A 19,665-nucleotide genomic window follows, 5' to 3' on the forward strand; every position below is an offset into this window, starting at 1 on the left:
CACAATGTTATGACACAATTTATCATCAATAACAGGACAGACGCATAAAAAACTGATGTCAATTTGTTAACTCGAAACAAAAGTAGGTTAGAGCGTGTACATGACAAGAACAACTAATTTGATAATTCACTTTCTCGTTCCATGTTTTGTTTCCACAGTTGCCATAAATTACACCGATTGTTTGATTCCCAGATTGTAAGCTAAGATCTATTATAAACTACATGTTTCAACATCCAGGGAAAAATATGGAGTTGAAAAGTAACGTAAGCTTCTACTTCAGTTTGTAGAAAACAGACAGATCAAGGAAAATGGGTACACTTACCTTGTAATCAGTCTTTAGGTCACGCTTGCATTTCTTTAGATGCTCTTTCTGTTCTTTTGCCCACGACATCCCCATATTCATCTCTCCCAAACGGTCAGCAACACCTCCAAGGATATCAAAGGCTTCCGCACCAGCTGAACTAATGTAATCTATTCCCTGCAACGACTTCCGGGTGGAAGCAGGGCACACTTCAAGAATACGTAGAAGAGTACTGCAACTCATAGGAGTAAAGCCACTCTCTTTAGAATAGGCTTGGTAATGCTGAACAATACGCTCAGGTATCATATTTCGTACCACGTTTGGTATTTTGATTACCTCTTTCGTCGATAGTGTGACCACCTTTTCTCCAAACGGAAGATCTTTGAGGACTAGTAATAAAGTCCAGAAAATGTGCCAGCTTGTCTTCTGGAACCACCATTCTTGTTCGTGAACTTGGCGGCGGAACTGGCGCACCTCGTCCGTGGAGGAGAATATGCTGTCTAGCCACCGTGAAACGATATCTGGTTAATCCAGGTATCCACTCTTGAATCTTTGCAAAACTAGCTTTGTCGGCCATGATGGAGAGAATCTGTCTGCGAGTATCCCATTGATCCGCATTGTTATAGCAAGTCGCAAGGGCTTCCAAGAGTGAATCATCTGTAGTTGCAGAACGCCTCTCAGCATCTACTTTAAACAACCGTTTCGTTTCTTGAGATTCGGAGAGTGCGTGCCATAACTGGCTTGGCTCCTCTGGTGCTGCTTCACTTAAAACAGCTGAAACGGCTTCCCTAGCTTTACGCACATGCTGTCGTTTTGTCCGCTCACTAGCTTCATCCTACGGTGTTCGCAGTGTATACCTGATAGGGCTGACATCTCTACTTTCCAAAAAGGTGTTCAAATGCGCTAAGGAATTAGGGGCGTTTACGACCGTCGATGTGGAAACGTTTTCCGTCAAATTCCATGTATCATCATACGACGCATCTAACTGTATAGAAAGGATACTTTCAGAGGCGTCTTTCTCGATATCGTCACGATGCAAATGGAAAGGAGTACTTGCTGCAACAGGAGCTTGACTTCTTGGTCCCGACTGAAAGGCAATAATAATTATACTAGCGACGCAAGCACAAGCGCAAGCATAACAGCACTTATTTCACTGTGAAAACGGCTTCAAAGCAAGCAAAAGCTCAAGCACATTGAATTTTTATGCTTGTGTTTGTACTTGCGGCAAGCACAAGCACAAGAACCATTTTTTCCTTTTCGCGTGCTTGTGCTTGTGCTTGCGCTTGTGTTTATGCTTGCGTCGAAGCCGTTTTCACTATGAAATAAGAGCTGTTATGCTTGCGCTTGTGCTTGCGTCGCTAGTGAAAACCACGCTTTAAGGTGCATAAATTTATCATGAAACATACATTAGAGCAGATAGCCCAAAAGTGTGACCACTTTTAATGAGTTAACATTCGTTCGTGCAGTTATTATCCAATCAGAGGCCGAGGACAGCTTTCCGTTGACGTCTGATTGGATTATATATGTACGGAAGAACGAGAATGATTTTTGAAATTTACGTTCCCTCAAGGTAAACAACTCACATGCAAAGATTGATTGCAAATCTATGGGCAGTTCAAGATAATTTGGAGCAAGAAAACAAAAAGAAAATAAAGCTGGGAACGTCAAACGGGAACAACAGTTGTGTTTCTGAAATTTTAAGCAACAGAGATCGCAAAAAAAAACCGGCAAAATATTCTCAGGGTAAAGTAGAATCCCCAGTACGGTGCCACGCCTTTTTTTTATCTCAAAATCTAATTTTCCTGTGAGTAAACAACCAATAGACAGAGTTTTTATTGAAATTCTGTAAGCAGTTGTATTTCTTTTTCAAATGGGCTTACTTCCGGGGAGGGCTTACATACGATGGGGGGAGGGGAGGCGAGGTTATTTTTAAATGGATTTTTGCAATGCATTTGCGTTTCTATTGGGACGTGATTCCGTACGTTCTCTTTTTGGGGTATACAATACCAGAAGGCAAAGCTTTTTAAATATAACACTTTAAAACCCCAAACAGTTCGTTTAGTCTTTTAGTGGGGTAGGGGGGGGGGGGGGCATTTTTTGTTATAACTAACAAAACAACCTCCACAGCAGCAACCTATAATCCGAAAAATTGTACTTTCTTGGCTTTAAATCGAGAGCGTTTATTATCTGAAAGGTTCTTGCGTCAGGTTTTTAGGGAACTTATTTCTTGGAGGGAGGGGCTTTCCTGGGCGAGGGGGGGGGGGTGGTGGGGGCTTTCGGATTTTACATTAGTAGTATCTTGTCTAGAATTGTTTTACACTGTTTACCACGCTCAGTACAAAAAAGGTAAAAAGGGCTCAGTATTAGAGACTCACTATGGTAAGATTCTCCATGGGGCCGAGCACTTCTGTTTCGTCACTAAGCTCTTCAGCAAGTGCCTCTCCGCTTTCTGTTGTAGATTCTGCTTCACAATCCAGTTTTGAAAGTAAAATACGACAGTTACGACAAACACCTAAAACAAATAAAAATTCAAATCAATATTAACATTGAATGGGACATTGTCATCAGTGTTTGTTTTTCCCGTGTGATTAGAAGAACTACTTTTGACAACAAAGTCACGTGACCAGGCTGGCATATCCCTCGGAGTATGAATTTTTTGTTTACGAAAATGATCTTTAGTTTGTAAAGGAAATTTCTACTTGTTTATTAGCTATGTATGTTCATTGTTATCTGTACAAACCTGATCCGACGGCAACAAATACACCTGTCCTCTGATATATCAACTTTGCTCCCCGTTTTCCAAGGCCTCTCTCTGCTTTAGGCCATCTTCTATCTTCGCTATGGCCCGATAATTTCTCAGGAACCTGGCATCGCTGAGATCCACAGCGCCATCCAGTTCCCAAGGAAGATCGGTGGTAGGGACAAATAGTGAACTGACCAATGTTTTCAGGAAAAGTAAAAACTTCTGCTCTGGCAAGAATCAAATCAACCTCTGTTTCGACATCTGAGATCCCCCATGTAGACTTATGTCCCGCTATTTCTCGAGTACAGTATAACAACGGAATAACTTCTGTCTTCTTCGCCTTATCTCTTCGCTCGTAGGTGCAGGAATCTCCGACAATAGCGCTAAAAGAACACTTCGCATCCATACAGAAATAATGATAAAAAACACGTTTCCTTCAAACTCGCGTTCTAAGCGCTTCCCGCGCTAGTATCAAGATTTTCTAATTTGTTAACGTCAATCAAGATCATTATCAACCACCAAATGTAAAAAGTACGCCAAAGTATCCGAGAGTGATATATTTTACGTATCGTGTTTTCCCGGAGGGGTACTCAGAAAAGTTTTATACGGGGAGGCTCCGCCCCAAGTTCTAACCCCTTACCCTTTTATATACCATTTTTGACAGAAATTGTACCCCTTTCGTATACCTTTAACTGAAAAAAGGTACCCCTTTCATATACCTAAGAGACATGGCGTGGACTTAAAATAGGACGTTTTCTTGTCATTTTTATGTAGCGCTTAATAAATTAAAATAATACAGCCATAAATTGCGTCTGTTCGAAATATTTTAATTAAAGGCCCTTTTAAATAGCCAAATGACAGATTTCCATACACTTTCATATACTTAAACTCGTGAAATCCCTACCCCTTTTACATACCTGAAGCCTGAAAAAGGTACCCCTTTTGGGCGGAGCCTCCCCGTATAGGCCATTATAGGGAGTACCCCCCCCCGGGCGTGTTTTAAAGGTAAGCATTTTATTAGCATCTTATCTGCCAAATACATTAAATAATCTTGCCATCCTTTTTAACAGCGTTCGTTCACGAAGCAGTTTTACACATACTGTTTACATTACGGCGACAAGGAATCTACAGAAATCACGAAATGCCGACCACCAAATTAATTACCGACGTACGGGTAAAATAAATATTTCTTCGGTTAATGACAGTGTTTTATCCAAGAATGAATTTTTTTGCCATGATATTTTAATTTCAAGAACCAATTTATATCTTAAGAACGGAGATATGTTTGTAAAGGAATTTCAAAAGATATATTGGATGTTTCAACAAGCCCGCTGAAATGAACAACCAGCAACCATTGTTTACATTTGCTGATAATTTCGTTAAAATTTGGTTAATTCAGCGGCGCCCCGAAAATCTCTCGAAAGAGAACCCAAGCTGAATTTTATACATAATTTATAACAGCATAAAAGGGTTCCACAGCCGAAGTTTGAAGAAATTTGGAGTTATGGCACATGGCGAAAAAAAATTCTGAACTTTATCAATAAATTAGGGATTTTCCCATAAGTAAATAGAGGTACTTTTACAAAATTTGTAATTAATTCTCGAATGACGCTCAAGTCAATTTATTACCTATTTTTAGAAGCTAAATACCTTGCCTTTCAAGAAAACGTATCGAAAAATTCAAGTTCTTCTTTGCACGCGAACTAAATTAAAACTTAGGTTGCCAAAATTTAGCTTTGTATTCGGCCACTTTTGGCGATCTTGTGGGCGAAATTCCTTTTTCTAGTTTTTTCACGGATGTAAAGCGCTTTGAGACGAAAAAAACTACATCAAATTTCAAGGCTAGCTAAAGGCTATTTGTGGGCAAAAAATGAGGGAAATCGATTTTTCCAATTTCTGCCGCTAAATCAATTTTTTGATTGAAATCTGCTGAAAGTCGTTCTTAAAGTTCCTAGAGAAATCAAAAGGAAATAAACAAAGCAAGCAAATAAGTTTAACGTCTTTATTATCTTCAACGCTGCTACTGCTACTTAAGTATCACAACGAAAATCTACTCTACAACTGAAATCAACTCTTGCCAGTTTTGTGTTTTATTTCCGGCAGCAGCAAAAGCTGTAGTAGGGATATGGGTCTGGGAACCGAGTGATGTCGGTGACAGGCCGTGACACCTCGTTCCCTCCGTTGGGCGCGTGATCACATTGGTAGTTGTAGAACGCGCCAATTTTTTCTCCGTTTTGAGTGGCTTTTCCTGTTTTTCCATGAAGGGAAACTTCTGCGTCGCAGTTGCGGTACTGACTCTGGGCACAAAGCTGTGTGCAGGTTTTCCGATCATCCGTGTTGCGCACAAGAACAACGTTTTCACAGCACCCAGTTCCCCCTGAACTCGTGCTTCCTCTGCAGGCAGCAGCGGCGGCCATGTGAAGAGACTGCCAACCCAAGTCGTACAGCGAGTACTTGTCATAACCAGCGGTGAGGTTGTCTTGAGGCAGGTGACCGTTTTGGTCGAGCAGGGCAAAGCCACCAGGCTGGCCGGCTTTAGCCAAATATGCTTTTATTTCGGCCAACTGGGCTTTCAAATTGGCAACCTGAAATTAATTAAACACTAGCTTTTTATGATGCAATATCAATACTATCGTTAAGGTAAAATCTTTAAGTGTTGTTTTTTAATTCAATTTTTTGTCATTTCATTTTAAATAATTGTCACTTTACAGCTAAATGGAAACGCACTATTCAGTAAATTATCTAATTTCCTGTTCTCTTATATTCCATGATAAAGTGTTCGACAAGCAACAACAACATTCTATTACTCTACGCTACAGCCATTTTCTTTTCTTTTGTTTTCTTCGCAAACGAGGACGCAATGTTGCGGACAGAAATGTTACCCTGTTTGCGCTCGCCTGCAACATTTGTTGCGGACACAAAATGTATGCCTGAAGCACACACACACAAAAATGTTTCTGATTTTTTCAGAAACATTTTATGTCCGCAACAAATGTTTTTCCATTTGCTCGCCCAAGAAAACGTCATGAGCAACGTCCTCGTATGCAACCTCATTTAGTATTTGGCTTCTTAAAGTAAGCATTATGGCCGGCCATGATCCTTAACTTTTGAGTAAACTAGAAGAGAGTTTTGGGATGAAAGTAAATATCCCGTTATTAATCCTCTTTTAGCAAATGTGCCTGGCTTATACAGAATCCACCGGGTTTAAAATGTGTGTCTTTAAAATGTGTTATTTACCTCTTTCTTCAACTTCACTCTCGCGGCATCCATTCCTGAAAAAAGGATTAGTACGAGCAGAGACGTAGCAAACAAGGCAGACTTCATTTCTCTTTTATCTCTGTGAAGATAAAAGAAGAAAAATAGTTTAAATTAGAATGTATATATTTATAACAACATTGTGCTTGTACCGAGATAAGAGGGACGAACGTGAATTCTGAACTTTAATATTTAACAAGCCACGTGTTTTCATCGATGCAGTGAGTGCATAAAAAGGTATTTCATCTGTATTGTGAAATTGAGGAATTGTCTAGATCGACTGAGTGAGCAATAATATGACATTTTTGCTGGAAAAATACCTTCTAATCATGATTTACTTCTCTCGAGTTAATTCGAGGGACGTGACGATTTCGTGTCTCTGTTTTTATTTAACCTTCTAGTAATTCTACTCAAAACTCCACAAGCGGCTGGTCTTTTTTAGTATACCTCTCCTAGCTATAGTTACAGAACACTGTCACGGGGATTTTAATGCTTTTCAGTAAAAAATACTAAAATTGCCGAATAGGTCTTCTCGTACATGAAATACACCTAGTACATCATGACGGAGATATAAAGTAAATTGTTGTTGAACGAAGAAGGGAGCCATAATAATTCTTAGGTGTTTATCCAATCCACAAGGACAAAACTTGAAAAAATCAGCGTGACGTTTTCAAGTTGAGATCTAAAGTTCCTGATGGCATCAAAATAATATCACTTGTTTATCGCTTCAGTACACTTCTTGCATGGTGATTTTTTAACAAAATTGGACCACTATTCGTATCCTATTCGTATAACATCGGGGCGTTAAAATCGCGGATCTTTTTAATGATCAGAAATTCAAATTTTCGAAAATTACTGAAGGGTGCAACTTTGTGACCTGAGTTACCCATATTTTCGAAACTTATGTATTTCCATATACTGAAGTGCATTGTTAGACCCCTTTTTTGGAATAAAACCTGAGATGACAGAGAAGAACAGTAGTCTAGTTTTCAACTCACCAGTTTATGATGCTCAAAGGGTATAAATGTGGATCACTATGACCGTGATTGTTAAAATATTCGAATCACGTTATTCTATTTTCAGACACTCATCTTATATTTCTGGATAATGGACTCTTGCACCTTAATGCAGCTGAGAACATTGTATTAAACTAAAAATGTCAATGCATAAGGGACATTATGATAAGTTAACAAATTTGGGTATCTAGTCACTAAATTGGGTAAATACGAGTTGTCAACTTTCGATTGGTATGCGTTGGAACACATGTTAAACATTTCCTTCGCAACAACAAGGGTCGAGCTATGTTCAGTTTAGGAACGAAGATTATTGTCCAATTTACAATCAAGTTGAGATGTCTTTTCCAAACTTTGTTTAACAAACTGTTCACTTGTTGCGCTAAAAGCTTTTATTAGACCATTCGCTTAACATTTGCAACGCTTGTTATCAAAAGCAATTAGCTAAAAACAACGCAGCTAAGTAATGTTTAATAAACGAGCAACAGTGTTTTAACAGATTTAAAATCACTAGGTGAACGAACGACTTCTTAAACACTATCTAAAAATTTTAAAAGCGTTTTCGTATCGAGTTATAACAATCGCTTATGTGAAAGTCTGAAACTGGTAGGCGACAAAAATATCAGGAAAATAGTCTGCAAGAAAAACAAAGTGCATTTTTTTACCTTCTAAGCAAGGGACATGTTGTCCCCAGTCATAAAGCTTTGAGAAACCAACAACCGTCTCTGAAGAAGAGGGGAACTAAGCAAGTGCTTGAAGCCACACGTTCGGCGACTAAGTGTAATTCGTTAAAATTAGTTCTACGGAGGGAGGGGGAGGGGGGAAATAGGGAGTAAGACGTTGACAGTTTGTGTATTAGTTTGTCCCGAATTGGTAAGTTTAATCCGTAGAACAATGATGCGTACATCCGTACATGATGTACACCTAGTACATCATGACGGAGATATAAAGTAAATTGTTGTTGAAGGAAGAAGGGAGCCATAATAATTCTTAGGTGTTTATCCAATCCACAAGGACAAAACTTGAAAAAATCAGCGTGACGTTTTCAAGTTGAGATCTAAAGTTCCTGATGGCATCAAAATAATATCACTTGTTTATCGCTTCAGTACACTTCTTGCATGGTGATTTTTTAACAAAATTGGACCACTATTCGTATCCTATTCGCATAACATCGGGGCGTTAAAATCGCGGATCTTTTTAATGATCAGAAATTCAAATTTTCGAAAATTACTGAAGGGTGCAACTTTGTGACCTGAGTTACCCATATTTTCGAAACTTATGTATTTCCATATACTGAAGTGCATTGTTAGACCCCTTTTTTGGAATAAAACCTGAGATGACAGAGAGGAACAGTAGTCTAGTTTTCAACTCACCAGTTTATGATGCTCAAAGGGCCCGGTATAAATGTGGATCACTATGACCGTGATTGTTAAAATATTCGAATCACGTTATTCTATTTTCAGATACTCATCTTATATTTCTGGATAATGGACTCTTGCACCTTAATGCAGCTGAGAACATTGTATTAAACTTAAAATGTCAATGCATAAGGGACATTATGATAAGTTAACAAATTTGGGTATCTAGTCACTAAATTGGGTAAATACGAGTTGTCAACTTTCGATTGGTATGCGTTGGAACACATGTTAAACATTTCCTACGCAACAACAAGGGTCGAGCTATGTTTAGGAACGAAGATTATTGTCCAATTTACAATCAAGTTGAGATGTCTTTTCCAAACTTTGTTTAACAAACTGTTCACTTGTTGCACTAAAAGCTTTTATTAGACCATTCGCTTAACATTTGCGACGCTTTTTGTCAAAAGCAATTAGCTAAAAACAACACAGCTAAGTAATGTTTAATAAACGAGCAACAGTGTTTTAACAGAATGAAAATCACTAGGTGAATGAACGACTTCAAAAACACCAAAATTTATAATTTAAAAGCGTCGGTTTCCTTATCGAGTTATAACAGTCGCTTATGTGAAAGTCTGAAACTAGCAGGCGACCAAAATATCAGGAAAATAGTTTGCAAGAAAAACAAGTACTTTCTTACACATGTTCTTTGTCCTTCCTTCTAAGAGAGGGACATTACGTCCCCTTTCATAAAGCTTAAAGAAACCAAAATCTTTGAAGAAGAGATGAACTAAGCAAGTGCTTGAAGCCACACGTTCGGCGACTAAGTGGTTGGTAAAATTAATTCGACGGAGGGAGGGGGAATATAGGGAGTAAAGCAATAACACTTCGTTTATTAATTTGTCCCGAATGGAAAGTTTAGTCCATAGAACAATCGGTTCTCAAATATAAAGTAGCAAACGATTCATTGAAAGACAATAGAACCACCATTGTCAAAGGAAGCTGGTTGCTCTTCCATTTTAATTATTTTTTTACTGAGCCTAAAACTGAAGTGTTCATTAAAGCGTTCATTAAAACTTGAAAGGCAATAGTAGTCAAACAAAGTAAAGCGAATAATAAAGTTTTTTAAACGTCTTTATTATCATCAACGCCGAGAGGTTAACCTTCAACATGCAGTTACTCAAGATTCACAATGAAAATCTACGCTGACAAAGACGTTCTGTTTGCTCTTGCATTAATTTTTACTTCCTGCAACAGCAAAAGCTGTAATAGGGATATGGGTCTGGGAACCGAGTGATGTCGGTGACAGGCTGTGACACTTCGTTCCCTCCGTTAGGCGCGTGATCACAATTGTAGTTGTAGAACGCGCCAATCTTTTCTCCGTTTTGAGTGGCTTTTCCTGTTTTTCCATGAATGGAAACCTCTGCGTCACAGTTGCTGTACTTCGTCTGGGCACAAAGCTGAGCGCAGGTTTTCCGATCATCTCTGTTGCGCACAAGAACAACGTTTTCACAGCACCCAGTTCCTCCTGAACTCGTGCTTCCTCTGCAGGCAGCAGCAGCCGCCATGTGAAGAGACTGCCAACCCAAGTCGTACAGAGAGTACTTGTCATAGCCAGCGGTGAGGTTGTCTTGAGGCAGGTGTCCGTTTTGGTCAAGCAGAGCAAAGCCACCGGGTTGGCCGGCTTTGGCCAAATATGCTTTTATTTCGGCCAACTGAGCTTTCAAATTGGCAACCTGAAATTAATTTAATACTAGCTTTTTATGACGCAATATTAATGTTATCGCTGAGTTAATGTTCCCAACCCATGAAGTTAAAACAAGACAACAAGTTCAGTGGGAGAAAAGGGGTAAGGGATGAAGTGCTCGAGTTGCCAATCAGAATCATCAATAGAAATCATGCAGGGTACATGTATCACAGGTTAGTTGGTTGGCAACGAGAGACTGGAATCCTCTCCTTCCTTTCAGGAAGCCCTAGTTCCCAAGAAACTGGGGTCCTAATCTCTAGGACCCTTGGGAACAAACACAACCACATGCCCTGGTTCCCAAGAAACTGGGGTCCTAATCTCTAGGACCCTTGGGAACGTTCCCAAGAAACTGGGGTCCTAATCTCTAGGACCCTTGGGAACAACCACAACCACATGCCCTGGTTCCCAAGAAACTGGGGTCCTAATCTCTAGGACCCTTGGGAACAATCACAACAACCAACAACAGCAACACTGCGGGGCCCCACTATAAGGGGAAAGCTGACCCTGTGAGGCTATGGGGCAAAAGGGCGAATGGTACAGAGCACTTCATCCCCTCCCGTGGTTTATTAACTATAAGAAAAGACAATGCTTAGTTAAGATGGTCTAAAGCTATTGAAGAAGTTCGGAAGAGACAGTAATCGAATAACAGAATGGTCGAGTTGATACATGCCAGCTCGACACTAAAGCTAACGGTTACATGTATATCAATATCTCAAAAGCAGACACATTGCTCAAGTCCAACAGCTCTAAGCCTGAGCTAGCATACAAAATGATAACAATACAAAAACAATGTTTCTGTAAGCAGGCATGCTGCTTAAGTCCATCAGCTCTAAACGTAAGTAAGCATACAAAATGGAAATAATAATTATTAGAATAATGTCTATAAATGCGGGCTTGCTTCTTTAGTCCATCAGCTATGGCTAACGTTTAAAAATAATAATAGTAATATAATAAACACCCTTAACATAGCCAGATATGTGCGTAGAACTAAAACATTGCCTACATTTTTACAAATACTAAGCTAAAAGAGAACCAAAGGGGGCTTGGTGGGTGGGAATTATTGTGAAAACTCTTTTAGGGAGCTCAGAGAATTTGAAGTAAAACTACTCAAGTCTAGATAAAACCGCATGGCCTTGATTGACATAATAGAAAAGGGGCGATGTGATTGGCCAGCCCGAATAGCGCATCACACTCAGAAGTGAGTTTGACCTTTGAATGTAACGCAAGAGTGATAGTCTTGCAGCATATTGCGTGACAGATCTGCGTATTTGAATAGAGTGATCTTATGACTTCTCTGAACTCCTTTCATGGTTGTCACATTAACTTTAATTTATATTACATGTAAATTGGCATTTATATTACATATAAATTTGCTTTAATGTTCCCAACCCATGAAGTTAAAACAAGACAACAAGTTCAGTGGGAGAAAAGGGGTAAGGGATGAAGTGCTCGAGTTGCCAATCAGAATCATCAATAGAAATCATGCAGGGTACATGTATCACAGGTTAGTTGGTTGGCAACGAGAGACTGGAATCCTCTCCTTCCTTTCAGGAAGCCCTAGTTCCCAAGAAACTGGGGTCCTAATCTCTAGGACCCTTGGGAACAAACACAACCACATGCCCTGGTTCCCAAGAAACTGGGGTCCTAATCTCTAGGACCCTTGGGAACGTTCCCAAGAAACTGGGGTCCTAATCTCTAGGACCCTTGGGAACAACCACAACCACATGCCCTGGTTCCCAAGAAACTGGGGTCCTAATCTCTAGGACCCTTGGGAACAATCACAACAACCAACAACAGCAACACTGCGGGGCCCCACTATAAGGGGAAAGCTGACCCTGTGAGGCTATGGGGCAAAAGGGCGAATGGTACAGAGCACTTCATCCCCACAAATACACGAAGTGTATTCCCCATAGACGAATAGCACGAAAATATAAAATAGGTTTAAGTTAACATGTAAATAAGTAGTAGTAGCCCTTCACTCGACTCCTTTTCAGGAGTATAGACTATCAACAGTCTCTCGTCATAGCATCCTGTCCTGTGCATCCTTCTCTAGCTGGTACCAACTCTTGCCCATGGACTCGATCTCTGCTTTTACCGAGCGTCTCCAGGTGTTTAATAGTCGACCTCTCTTTTGACTCCCTTGAGGATTTCAGGTCAAAGCTTGCCTTTTGATGGTACAGGAATGCATCCGTAAGGTGTGACCTAGCCATTTCATACACGTAAAGGAGTAGATATATAAATTCAAGACTGTTAATACTAAAATGCCCTATTCATGGTTTCCCTTTGAATGATACAGCACAAATTCAATAAGTGCTGGGAAAAACGGGAATAAAAGACCTTATACAGAGCACAAGTTTGTTATTCACCACTGGAATTATACATTGCTGACCTAAGAAACATGGCAGGAAGGCAGAACTCGCACAAGAATCAATCAGGGTAGAAGGTGCGAAAAATAAGGCGTATTTGAACAATTAAGACACTTGCTACACAGACATGCATTCATTGTAGATAGAGTAGCTCCTGTTGGATTTATCCTTGTGCCACTAAACTTGGCAGGCTTGAAATGGTTCAATGCTTCTGCATGAACAAAGTAATGTATTCACTACAAAGCAAAATTTTATGTTTTGATCCTAGAATCCTCACTTTTGTATTTCCTGTGACATACTCCCGTAGAAAGTCCTGTTATTGTATTTTATGTCAGGGCCGTTCCTAGGCAATTTTAGTGGTAGGAAAGGCAGGTACGCCCCTGTATGTCTTGGATCAAATTCTTGCTACAATAATATTATTGTTCAATTTCCCCTTGAGTTATAACCTATTTTTTGTTAAAATGGCAGTGACAATGGCACCTTTAAATACCTCAAATTTCTTGCATTAAATGTAAAAACTGTTTACATTTTTAGAATCTTCATAAAGTATTCTATAAGCTGAAAACTTTCGTTGCTTTGAGTTGTTATTTGTCCTATTTTTACTTCAGTGACAAGGGACGAGAATTCACCACCCTGGCCTCCAGCAAAGTTAAGTTTATGTCGCTCTTCCTCAACTTTGAGCAGCCAAATTATAAAGGGTCTCGTCTACTCAGGTATTAAGACATGACTTCGAACATTACAGAAGATAACAATAGCGAATTCCACCGGTATCTTGTAATTTCCAGCCCTTTAGGCTTTTCGACGGCTGGTGGAAACGGCAGCCTGCAAATTGCTCTAAGTTTCGTTTGTTTTCATATTGAAATCTCATTTAACGCCGGTCTAATATAACGCAAAATAGAATCAGCTTATAAATATTTATACTTAGCTTTTAGCAAGCTCCACTTGGCCAAGATGCACCCTAGGGAAATCCGGATTGCTTGTCCAATTTTTTACTGACCACTTTCGGCGGGAGAGAAGGCGGCGCGCTGGACGAGGCTTGAAAGACATTCGCGACGGCCTTGACCCTTGTTGACTGTTCTCCGGCTTGACAAGAGAATAGTATATTCTAGTTGAAGAAATCGTCTTGTTCTTTATAAGTCGTTCATTCACATTAAGCTTACATAATCTCGGGCAAACGAAGGCATGTTGTCTCCACCATACAAATAATGCTGTAGTGTCGGGTTTAGCCGCGGTTTGGAGACTACAGGACCTTGAAGCCGAGTCGGTAGAGTGGCCATATTCCGGTAGAGGTAATCTGTTCTGTGTGTGCATATCAAGTTCCTGAGTTGCTGGACCGAATACCTGTTCAGTAGTGCGATGCCTTCGACAGATCGTCCGCACATTTATCTTCGAATGACAGAATAAAATGTGTAAAACCGGAACGTAGTTCGTGGGCAGATACCAGGATAACTCATAAAGTACTGATGGAGCGATGTTGAAGCGAAAAACAATCGAAGGATATCACAGCAATAATTATTATTGTGAAAACTCTTTTAGGGAGCTCAGAGAATTTGAAGTAAAACTACTCAAGTCTAGATAAAACCGCATGGCCTTGATTGACATAATAGAAAAGGGGCGATGTGATTGGCCAGCCCGAATAGCGCATCACACTCAGAAGTGAGTTTGACCTTTGAATGTAACGCAAGAGTGATAGTCTTGCAGCATATTGCGTGACAGATCTGCGTATTTGAATAGAGTGATCTTATGACTTCTCTGAACTCCTTTCATGGTTGTCACATTAACTTTAATTTATATTACATGTAAATTGGCATTTATATTACATATAAATTTGCTGTAAAATCTTTAAGTGTTCTAAATGGAAGCGTCATAATTTCCTGTTCTTTCAAATTCAAATTTGAAGCCACAACAACATTCTATTACTCTATGCTACAGCTATTTTCTTTTCTTTTCTTGGCAATCGAGGACGAAATGTTGCGGACAGAAATGTTTCCCTGTTTACTCTCGTGCGCAACATTTGTTGCGGACACAAAATTTATGTCTGAAGAACCTACACACACAAAAAAAATGTTTCTGATTTTTTTTTTTCAGAAACATTTTATTTTATTTTATGTTTTATTTTATTTTGCATTTAACGCATAAATAATTACTTACAAAGAATACTTTACAGTGACATAGCTACTTACAATTAAAGTTGCTTACAAATGATATATTACTTACAATTAATTAACTTACAATCAAAAATGATTATATAATTAGCTTACGATAATCACTCTACAATAAACAATGATAACTAAACATACTAATAAAACTAACAGTACTGAGATTACTTACTTATAGACAATGAAAGTTACAAACGCGATTACATTGCTCTGAATACAAACGCGATTACATTGCTCTGAATAATTTAACCGTACTAACAATACTACAAAACTAGGATACCATTCAGAAACATTTTGTGTCCGCAACAAGCGTTTTCCCATTTGCTCGCCCAAGAAAACATCATGAGCCACAAGTGTCCTCGTATGTAACCTCATTTAGTATTTTGGCTTCTTAAAGCAAGCATATGGCCGTTTAAGATCCTTTTGGGTAAACTAGAAGAGAGTTTTGGGATGAAAGTAAATATCGCGTTTTTAATCCTCTTTTATACCATGCATATAAAATAGTTGTTTCTGTTTTTTTAGCAAATGTACCTGGCCTATACAAAATCGACCGGGTTTAAAATGTGTGTCTTTAAAATGTGTTATTTACCTCTTTCTTCAACTTCACTCTCGCGGCATCCATTCCTGAAAAAAGGACTATTACGAGCAGAGACGTAGCAAACAAGGCAGACTTCATTTCTCTTTTATCTCTGTGAAGATAAAAGAAGAAAAATATGTTTAAACTGGAATGTATATATTTATAACAACATTGCGCTTGTACCGAAATAAGTGGGACGCGCTTGTAAAATTCTGAACTTTGATATCTAACAAGCCACGTTTTTTCATCTATACAGTAGAGTGAATTCGTGTAACCCGTTTTTAAAATGCTAATGAGCCGCAAAATATTCTAATGCTTGTGTACAATAAAACAATACACGAGTGGTCAGAAAACCTTAAAGCAATCAGTTTAATTGTTTTACAGAAAATAAACAGGAAGTGTTTCCTCCTTCTTTGAACACTTTCAACATTTTCAACTCCCGGCTTTGCTATAAACCTAAATCGAAATAAAGCTGACGTTTATTTTCAAACAAAAATAAAATCAAAAGATTATCGGTCTGGTTCAAAACACACAGAATTTAATCTTTTCTCGTTGCTGTTTTTCAGAAGATGGGAAACAAATTTGCCAAGAGAACGTGCATAGCTATTTTCTTGGTCATTAAACTTTTTGTTTGCGAAACAAAAGTTTGCCATCGTGGTTTGCTAAAGCTCCCCAAAGTGAATTGCGCGTGCAGAATTGTGTTACAGTTAAGTTTAGTGTTTGTTTTCCTAACGCGATTTTGAATATAAACGATATAAACGTGACGATTTTTCCGTAATTTTCTGTTTTCCTTTACAGCTCACTAGAATATTACACAGCATACTAGCATATGAAAAACGGGTTACACGAATTCACTCTAGTGAGTGCAAGAAAGGTATTTCATCTGTATTGTTAAATTGAGGAATTGCCCAGATCGACTGAGTGAGCAATAATATGACATTATTGGGGGAAAGAATACCTTCTAATCATGATTTACTTCTTTCGAGTTAATTCGAGCGACATGACGACTTCGCGACTCTGTTTTTATTTAACCTTCTAGTGACTCTACTCAAAACTCCACGAGCGGCTGATCATTTTTAGTATTTCTCTCTTGGTTACAGAACACTGTCACGGGAATTTTAATGCTTTTCGGTAAAAAAATACTAAAATTGGCGAATAGGTCTTCTCGTACATGAAATGCACCTATAAGTAAAAAGGACTAATTAAAGAAGTTGCTCACCTGTCTCGCTAAAAGCTATTATTTTCTGACTATTTCGTTAATCATTTAAACAACAAGTTTAAGAGTTGGCGGATTAAGCATTGCTGTGCAAATTTTGGGCTCTATTAATGACCAACCAAATATTGCAAGTGGAACGTAAACTTATTAAGAGTCACCGTCTCTTATTATCGAGAATCCGCGACAGGACCGAAAATTCGGATTTTCTTTTATTTCGTCAAAAGACTCATTTGGTGAACTATTTTAAAAAAATATTGTTTAAAAATTCCAGCGCGTTTAAATTTTTGTGAAATGCAGGAAAATTTGAAATACCGCAGAGGAGCCAACAATGACGGATGCATGGAATTTGCGCAAAATAGACTACTTTTAACACGCCAGTACAGAAAAAAGAAAGCTTGCTTTCGTTTCATTTTTACACAGTTTGTTATTTGTCCTGTGGTCATTCTGTCGGCTAAATATCATCTAGAAGTAAATAGGTTTTTTACAATTTGAAGCCGTTTAAAAAAATACAGCTGTTGCAATTCAATTTTCACACCAAATTTTAACTGATTTCAGAAGGTCAAAACTCTTCTAGTATACGTATATCTTGACAAAAAAGACGTTCCAAAGAAAGAGTTATATGCTAATGGGTTGCCATATCTAAAAAGTACGTTTGGCCTGTTGAAATTAAGCGCCTAGACGAAAAACTATGAAGGGCATTTTGGCAACAACATGTGAATTTGCGCGCGTTTTTAAGTTTGCGTGCGTTTTTAAGTTTGCGTGTATTTGCGTGCGTTTTTGTTTGCGTGAGTTTAAGTTTGCGTGCGTTTTTAAGTTTACACAAACAGTTTGCACAAACGATTGTCTTGTCAACGAGATGCTTTGCATAAAGCAATCAACACCGAGTTTGAACGTGCAAACGGATTCAATTCGTGCTTAAGTATTTGTTTAGCCACCACCGCTATGTAAATTTATAACTCTTTGAACCTCTCATTTAATTAATTTTCTCATTTGAATCTTTGATATGGCGTCATGAGGTCGCCGAAACGTCGGGAAATAATATCGTTTGTGTTTACCTGTTTGTGTCTTACTAAATCACTGTTTTAAAATTTGCGTGCGTTTTTAATTTTGCGTGCGTTTTTAAGGTATTCATGCTGTCCTGCTTCAATTATTGCTAAAAGCCAGTTATCTGATTATGTTGTTAAGGAAAGCGTTTTTTGGTAATTCTTTGTTTAACGAAAGTTTTATGGCTACATCAAAATCATACTAATTGCGAACAAAAATTTGGTCTGCGTATACAGCAATAAAATCCAAACCGAAAATAAAAACACATACAACATTTAAAAACAACATAAACTTACAGAACCTGTTTTTGCTTAAAACGATCACTTCAACTGCACAAGCGCAAGGAGAACATAAACCTGCAGAACATAAACGGACGGTCGCAGAATTAGTTGCAGTGTTTTATGTAGAAAGATCATGAACAAATTGAAAAAGTGCTTAGTCTTAATCTCAGCTTACCTGACTTTCCCTAGGAAACACACAGTCTGAACCGACTAAACTTAGGAGAGTTATTTATTGAAAACGCAATTGACGACGTGGGATATGCTAAAACTGTTGTCGCATTTTTCTATTGGCTGCTGATTACACTTTGACTTTTGTGATTGGTTGCCTTGAAATGGTAACTTCTGTCCTTCTGTTAACCTAGAGATACATGTAAACTCTTTCATATCCTTGTACATGGAAATTTCGCTCCTTTGGCAACGGTATGAAGTTCACAAGCACCTTAAAAGGCGGGCAATCTTAAGTACAGCCATACACATAAATTGTATGTGGTAAAATTAAAGAATGTTACTGTTTGGTAAGATCCGAAAATACTTAATAGCAGCCAGCAGTTTTTATGATCAAAATTAGTGAATTAAAATAGGGTGTCATTCATACTTTTTTGCTGTATTGTATCTATTGCGAACCCGTTAATTTGATTTAATTTTCCGTATGTGTTTGCGTGTGTTTTTACGATTGCGTGAAATTTTTTGGCAACGGCAACGATTTCACAAGCACGTTAAAAGGCAGGCAAGACTGAAGTAAGGCCATACACATAAATTGTTTGTGGTAAAATTAAAAAATGTTACATTTTGGTAAGATTCGAAAAGTACTAAATAGCAGCCACCAGCATTCATAATGAACCTGATACATAGAAAGGATGTCATTCATACTCTTTTTCGAACCCGTTAATTTTATTTTATTTTGCGTGTGTGCTCTAAGGTTTTGTCAGGCTATCCTTTTTCACAAGCACGTGTAAAGTGTGTTTTGTAAAATGTAATGTTAACTATAATTTATTTACCCACGTAACACGGAAGAGCTCTCAGGGGCTCGTTAGAAAGTGTGCGTGCATCGAAGATCGAATTGGAATTCGGCAGGCAGGCGAAACTAAGGCAGGTGAAACTAAAGTATAGCCATACTCATTTTCTGGAATTTTTTTGGTGAAATAAAAGATATTTTTGTAAGAAACGAAAAATATTAAACAAGCAGCAAGCAGTATTCATGATAACCGATGTATAAAAATAGGTGTCATTCATACAATTGTTCTGCTGTATTGGGTCTACAGCTAATTCAAGAAAGGTTGTCGGAAAAAGCACAAAAGTGCACGCGACAAGACCGAAAGGTGGTCTGGGTATTCACTTGAATTGTTGACCTAGAGGAATTTTTGCACGTGATGATTTTGTTTTTCCTCTCAGGAGGCCTTTTTCTGTAGATTTCCTTTTACTGTCGCACTTTTTTGAGTTTTGAAAATTCTTCTAAAATTCAGCGTGGCTAAAAGTACCTTGTCTGAAAAAGTACATTGTCTTGTCTTACATGTCTGAAGAGAAAGGTAGGTAAAGTCTGCTTCGAGCCTAGTGGCCCATACAGGCCGGAGCTTATCCCGGTTTCCGTAGCATTAAGCGACTAGGAGT

At 38.5% G+C, this 19,665-nt stretch overlaps 3 protein-coding genes across 5 annotated transcripts; all 3 read right to left on the reverse strand.

The window, feature by feature from the left end:
- Nucleotides 1–2,664: 2,664 nt before the first annotated feature.
- LOC144655015 (uncharacterized) lies at nucleotides 2,665–3,450 on the reverse strand. The gene is made up of 2 exons (XM_078515237.1): nucleotides 3,042–3,450; nucleotides 2,665–2,813 (listed from the first exon to the last, which is right to left on the reverse strand). Exons 1-2 carry the CDS (start codon nucleotides 3,448–3,450, stop codon nucleotides 2,665–2,667), a joined length of 558 nt encoding a protein of 185 aa, XP_078371363.1.
- A 1,582-nt stretch (nucleotides 3,451–5,032) lies between these two features.
- LOC144655613 (uncharacterized) lies at nucleotides 5,033–8,708 on the reverse strand. 2 transcript variants are annotated; one of them, XM_078515899.1, is made up of 3 exons: nucleotides 8,686–8,708; nucleotides 6,282–6,381; nucleotides 5,033–5,629 (listed from the first exon to the last, which is right to left on the reverse strand). In XM_078515899.1, the coding sequence occupies exons 2-3, from the start codon at nucleotides 6,366–6,368 to the stop codon at nucleotides 5,135–5,137; spliced, it is 582 nt and encodes a 193-aa protein (XP_078372025.1). In that variant the 5' UTR covers nucleotides 6,369–6,381; nucleotides 8,686–8,708; the 3' UTR covers nucleotides 5,033–5,134. The 2 variants fall into 2 exon arrangements, with proteins under 2 accessions (XP_078372025.1, XP_078372024.1); XM_078515898.1 differs by lacking the exon at nucleotides 8,686–8,708 and adding an exon at nucleotides 7,298–7,425.
- A 1,075-nt stretch (nucleotides 8,709–9,783) lies between these two features.
- On the reverse strand, nucleotides 9,784–18,284 carry LOC144655614 (uncharacterized). Of its 2 annotated transcripts, XM_078515900.1 has the most exons (4): nucleotides 18,233–18,284; nucleotides 18,078–18,132; nucleotides 15,529–15,628; nucleotides 9,784–10,403 (listed from the first exon to the last, which is right to left on the reverse strand). In XM_078515900.1, the coding sequence occupies exons 3-4, from the start codon at nucleotides 15,613–15,615 to the stop codon at nucleotides 9,909–9,911; spliced, it is 582 nt and encodes a 193-aa protein (XP_078372026.1). In that variant the 5' UTR covers nucleotides 15,616–15,628; nucleotides 18,078–18,132; nucleotides 18,233–18,284; the 3' UTR covers nucleotides 9,784–9,908. The 2 variants fall into 2 exon arrangements, with proteins under 2 accessions (XP_078372026.1, XP_078372027.1); XM_078515901.1 differs by lacking the exon at nucleotides 18,233–18,284 and having other exon boundaries at nucleotides 18,073–18,132.
- Nucleotides 18,285–19,665: the final 1,381 nt, after the last annotated feature.

This window comes from Oculina patagonica, chromosome 5, assembly GCF_052425735.1.
Source record: "Oculina patagonica isolate OP01 chromosome 5, crgOcupat, whole genome shotgun sequence".
Lineage (NCBI taxonomy): Eukaryota > Metazoa > Cnidaria > Anthozoa > Scleractinia > Oculinidae > Oculina > Oculina patagonica.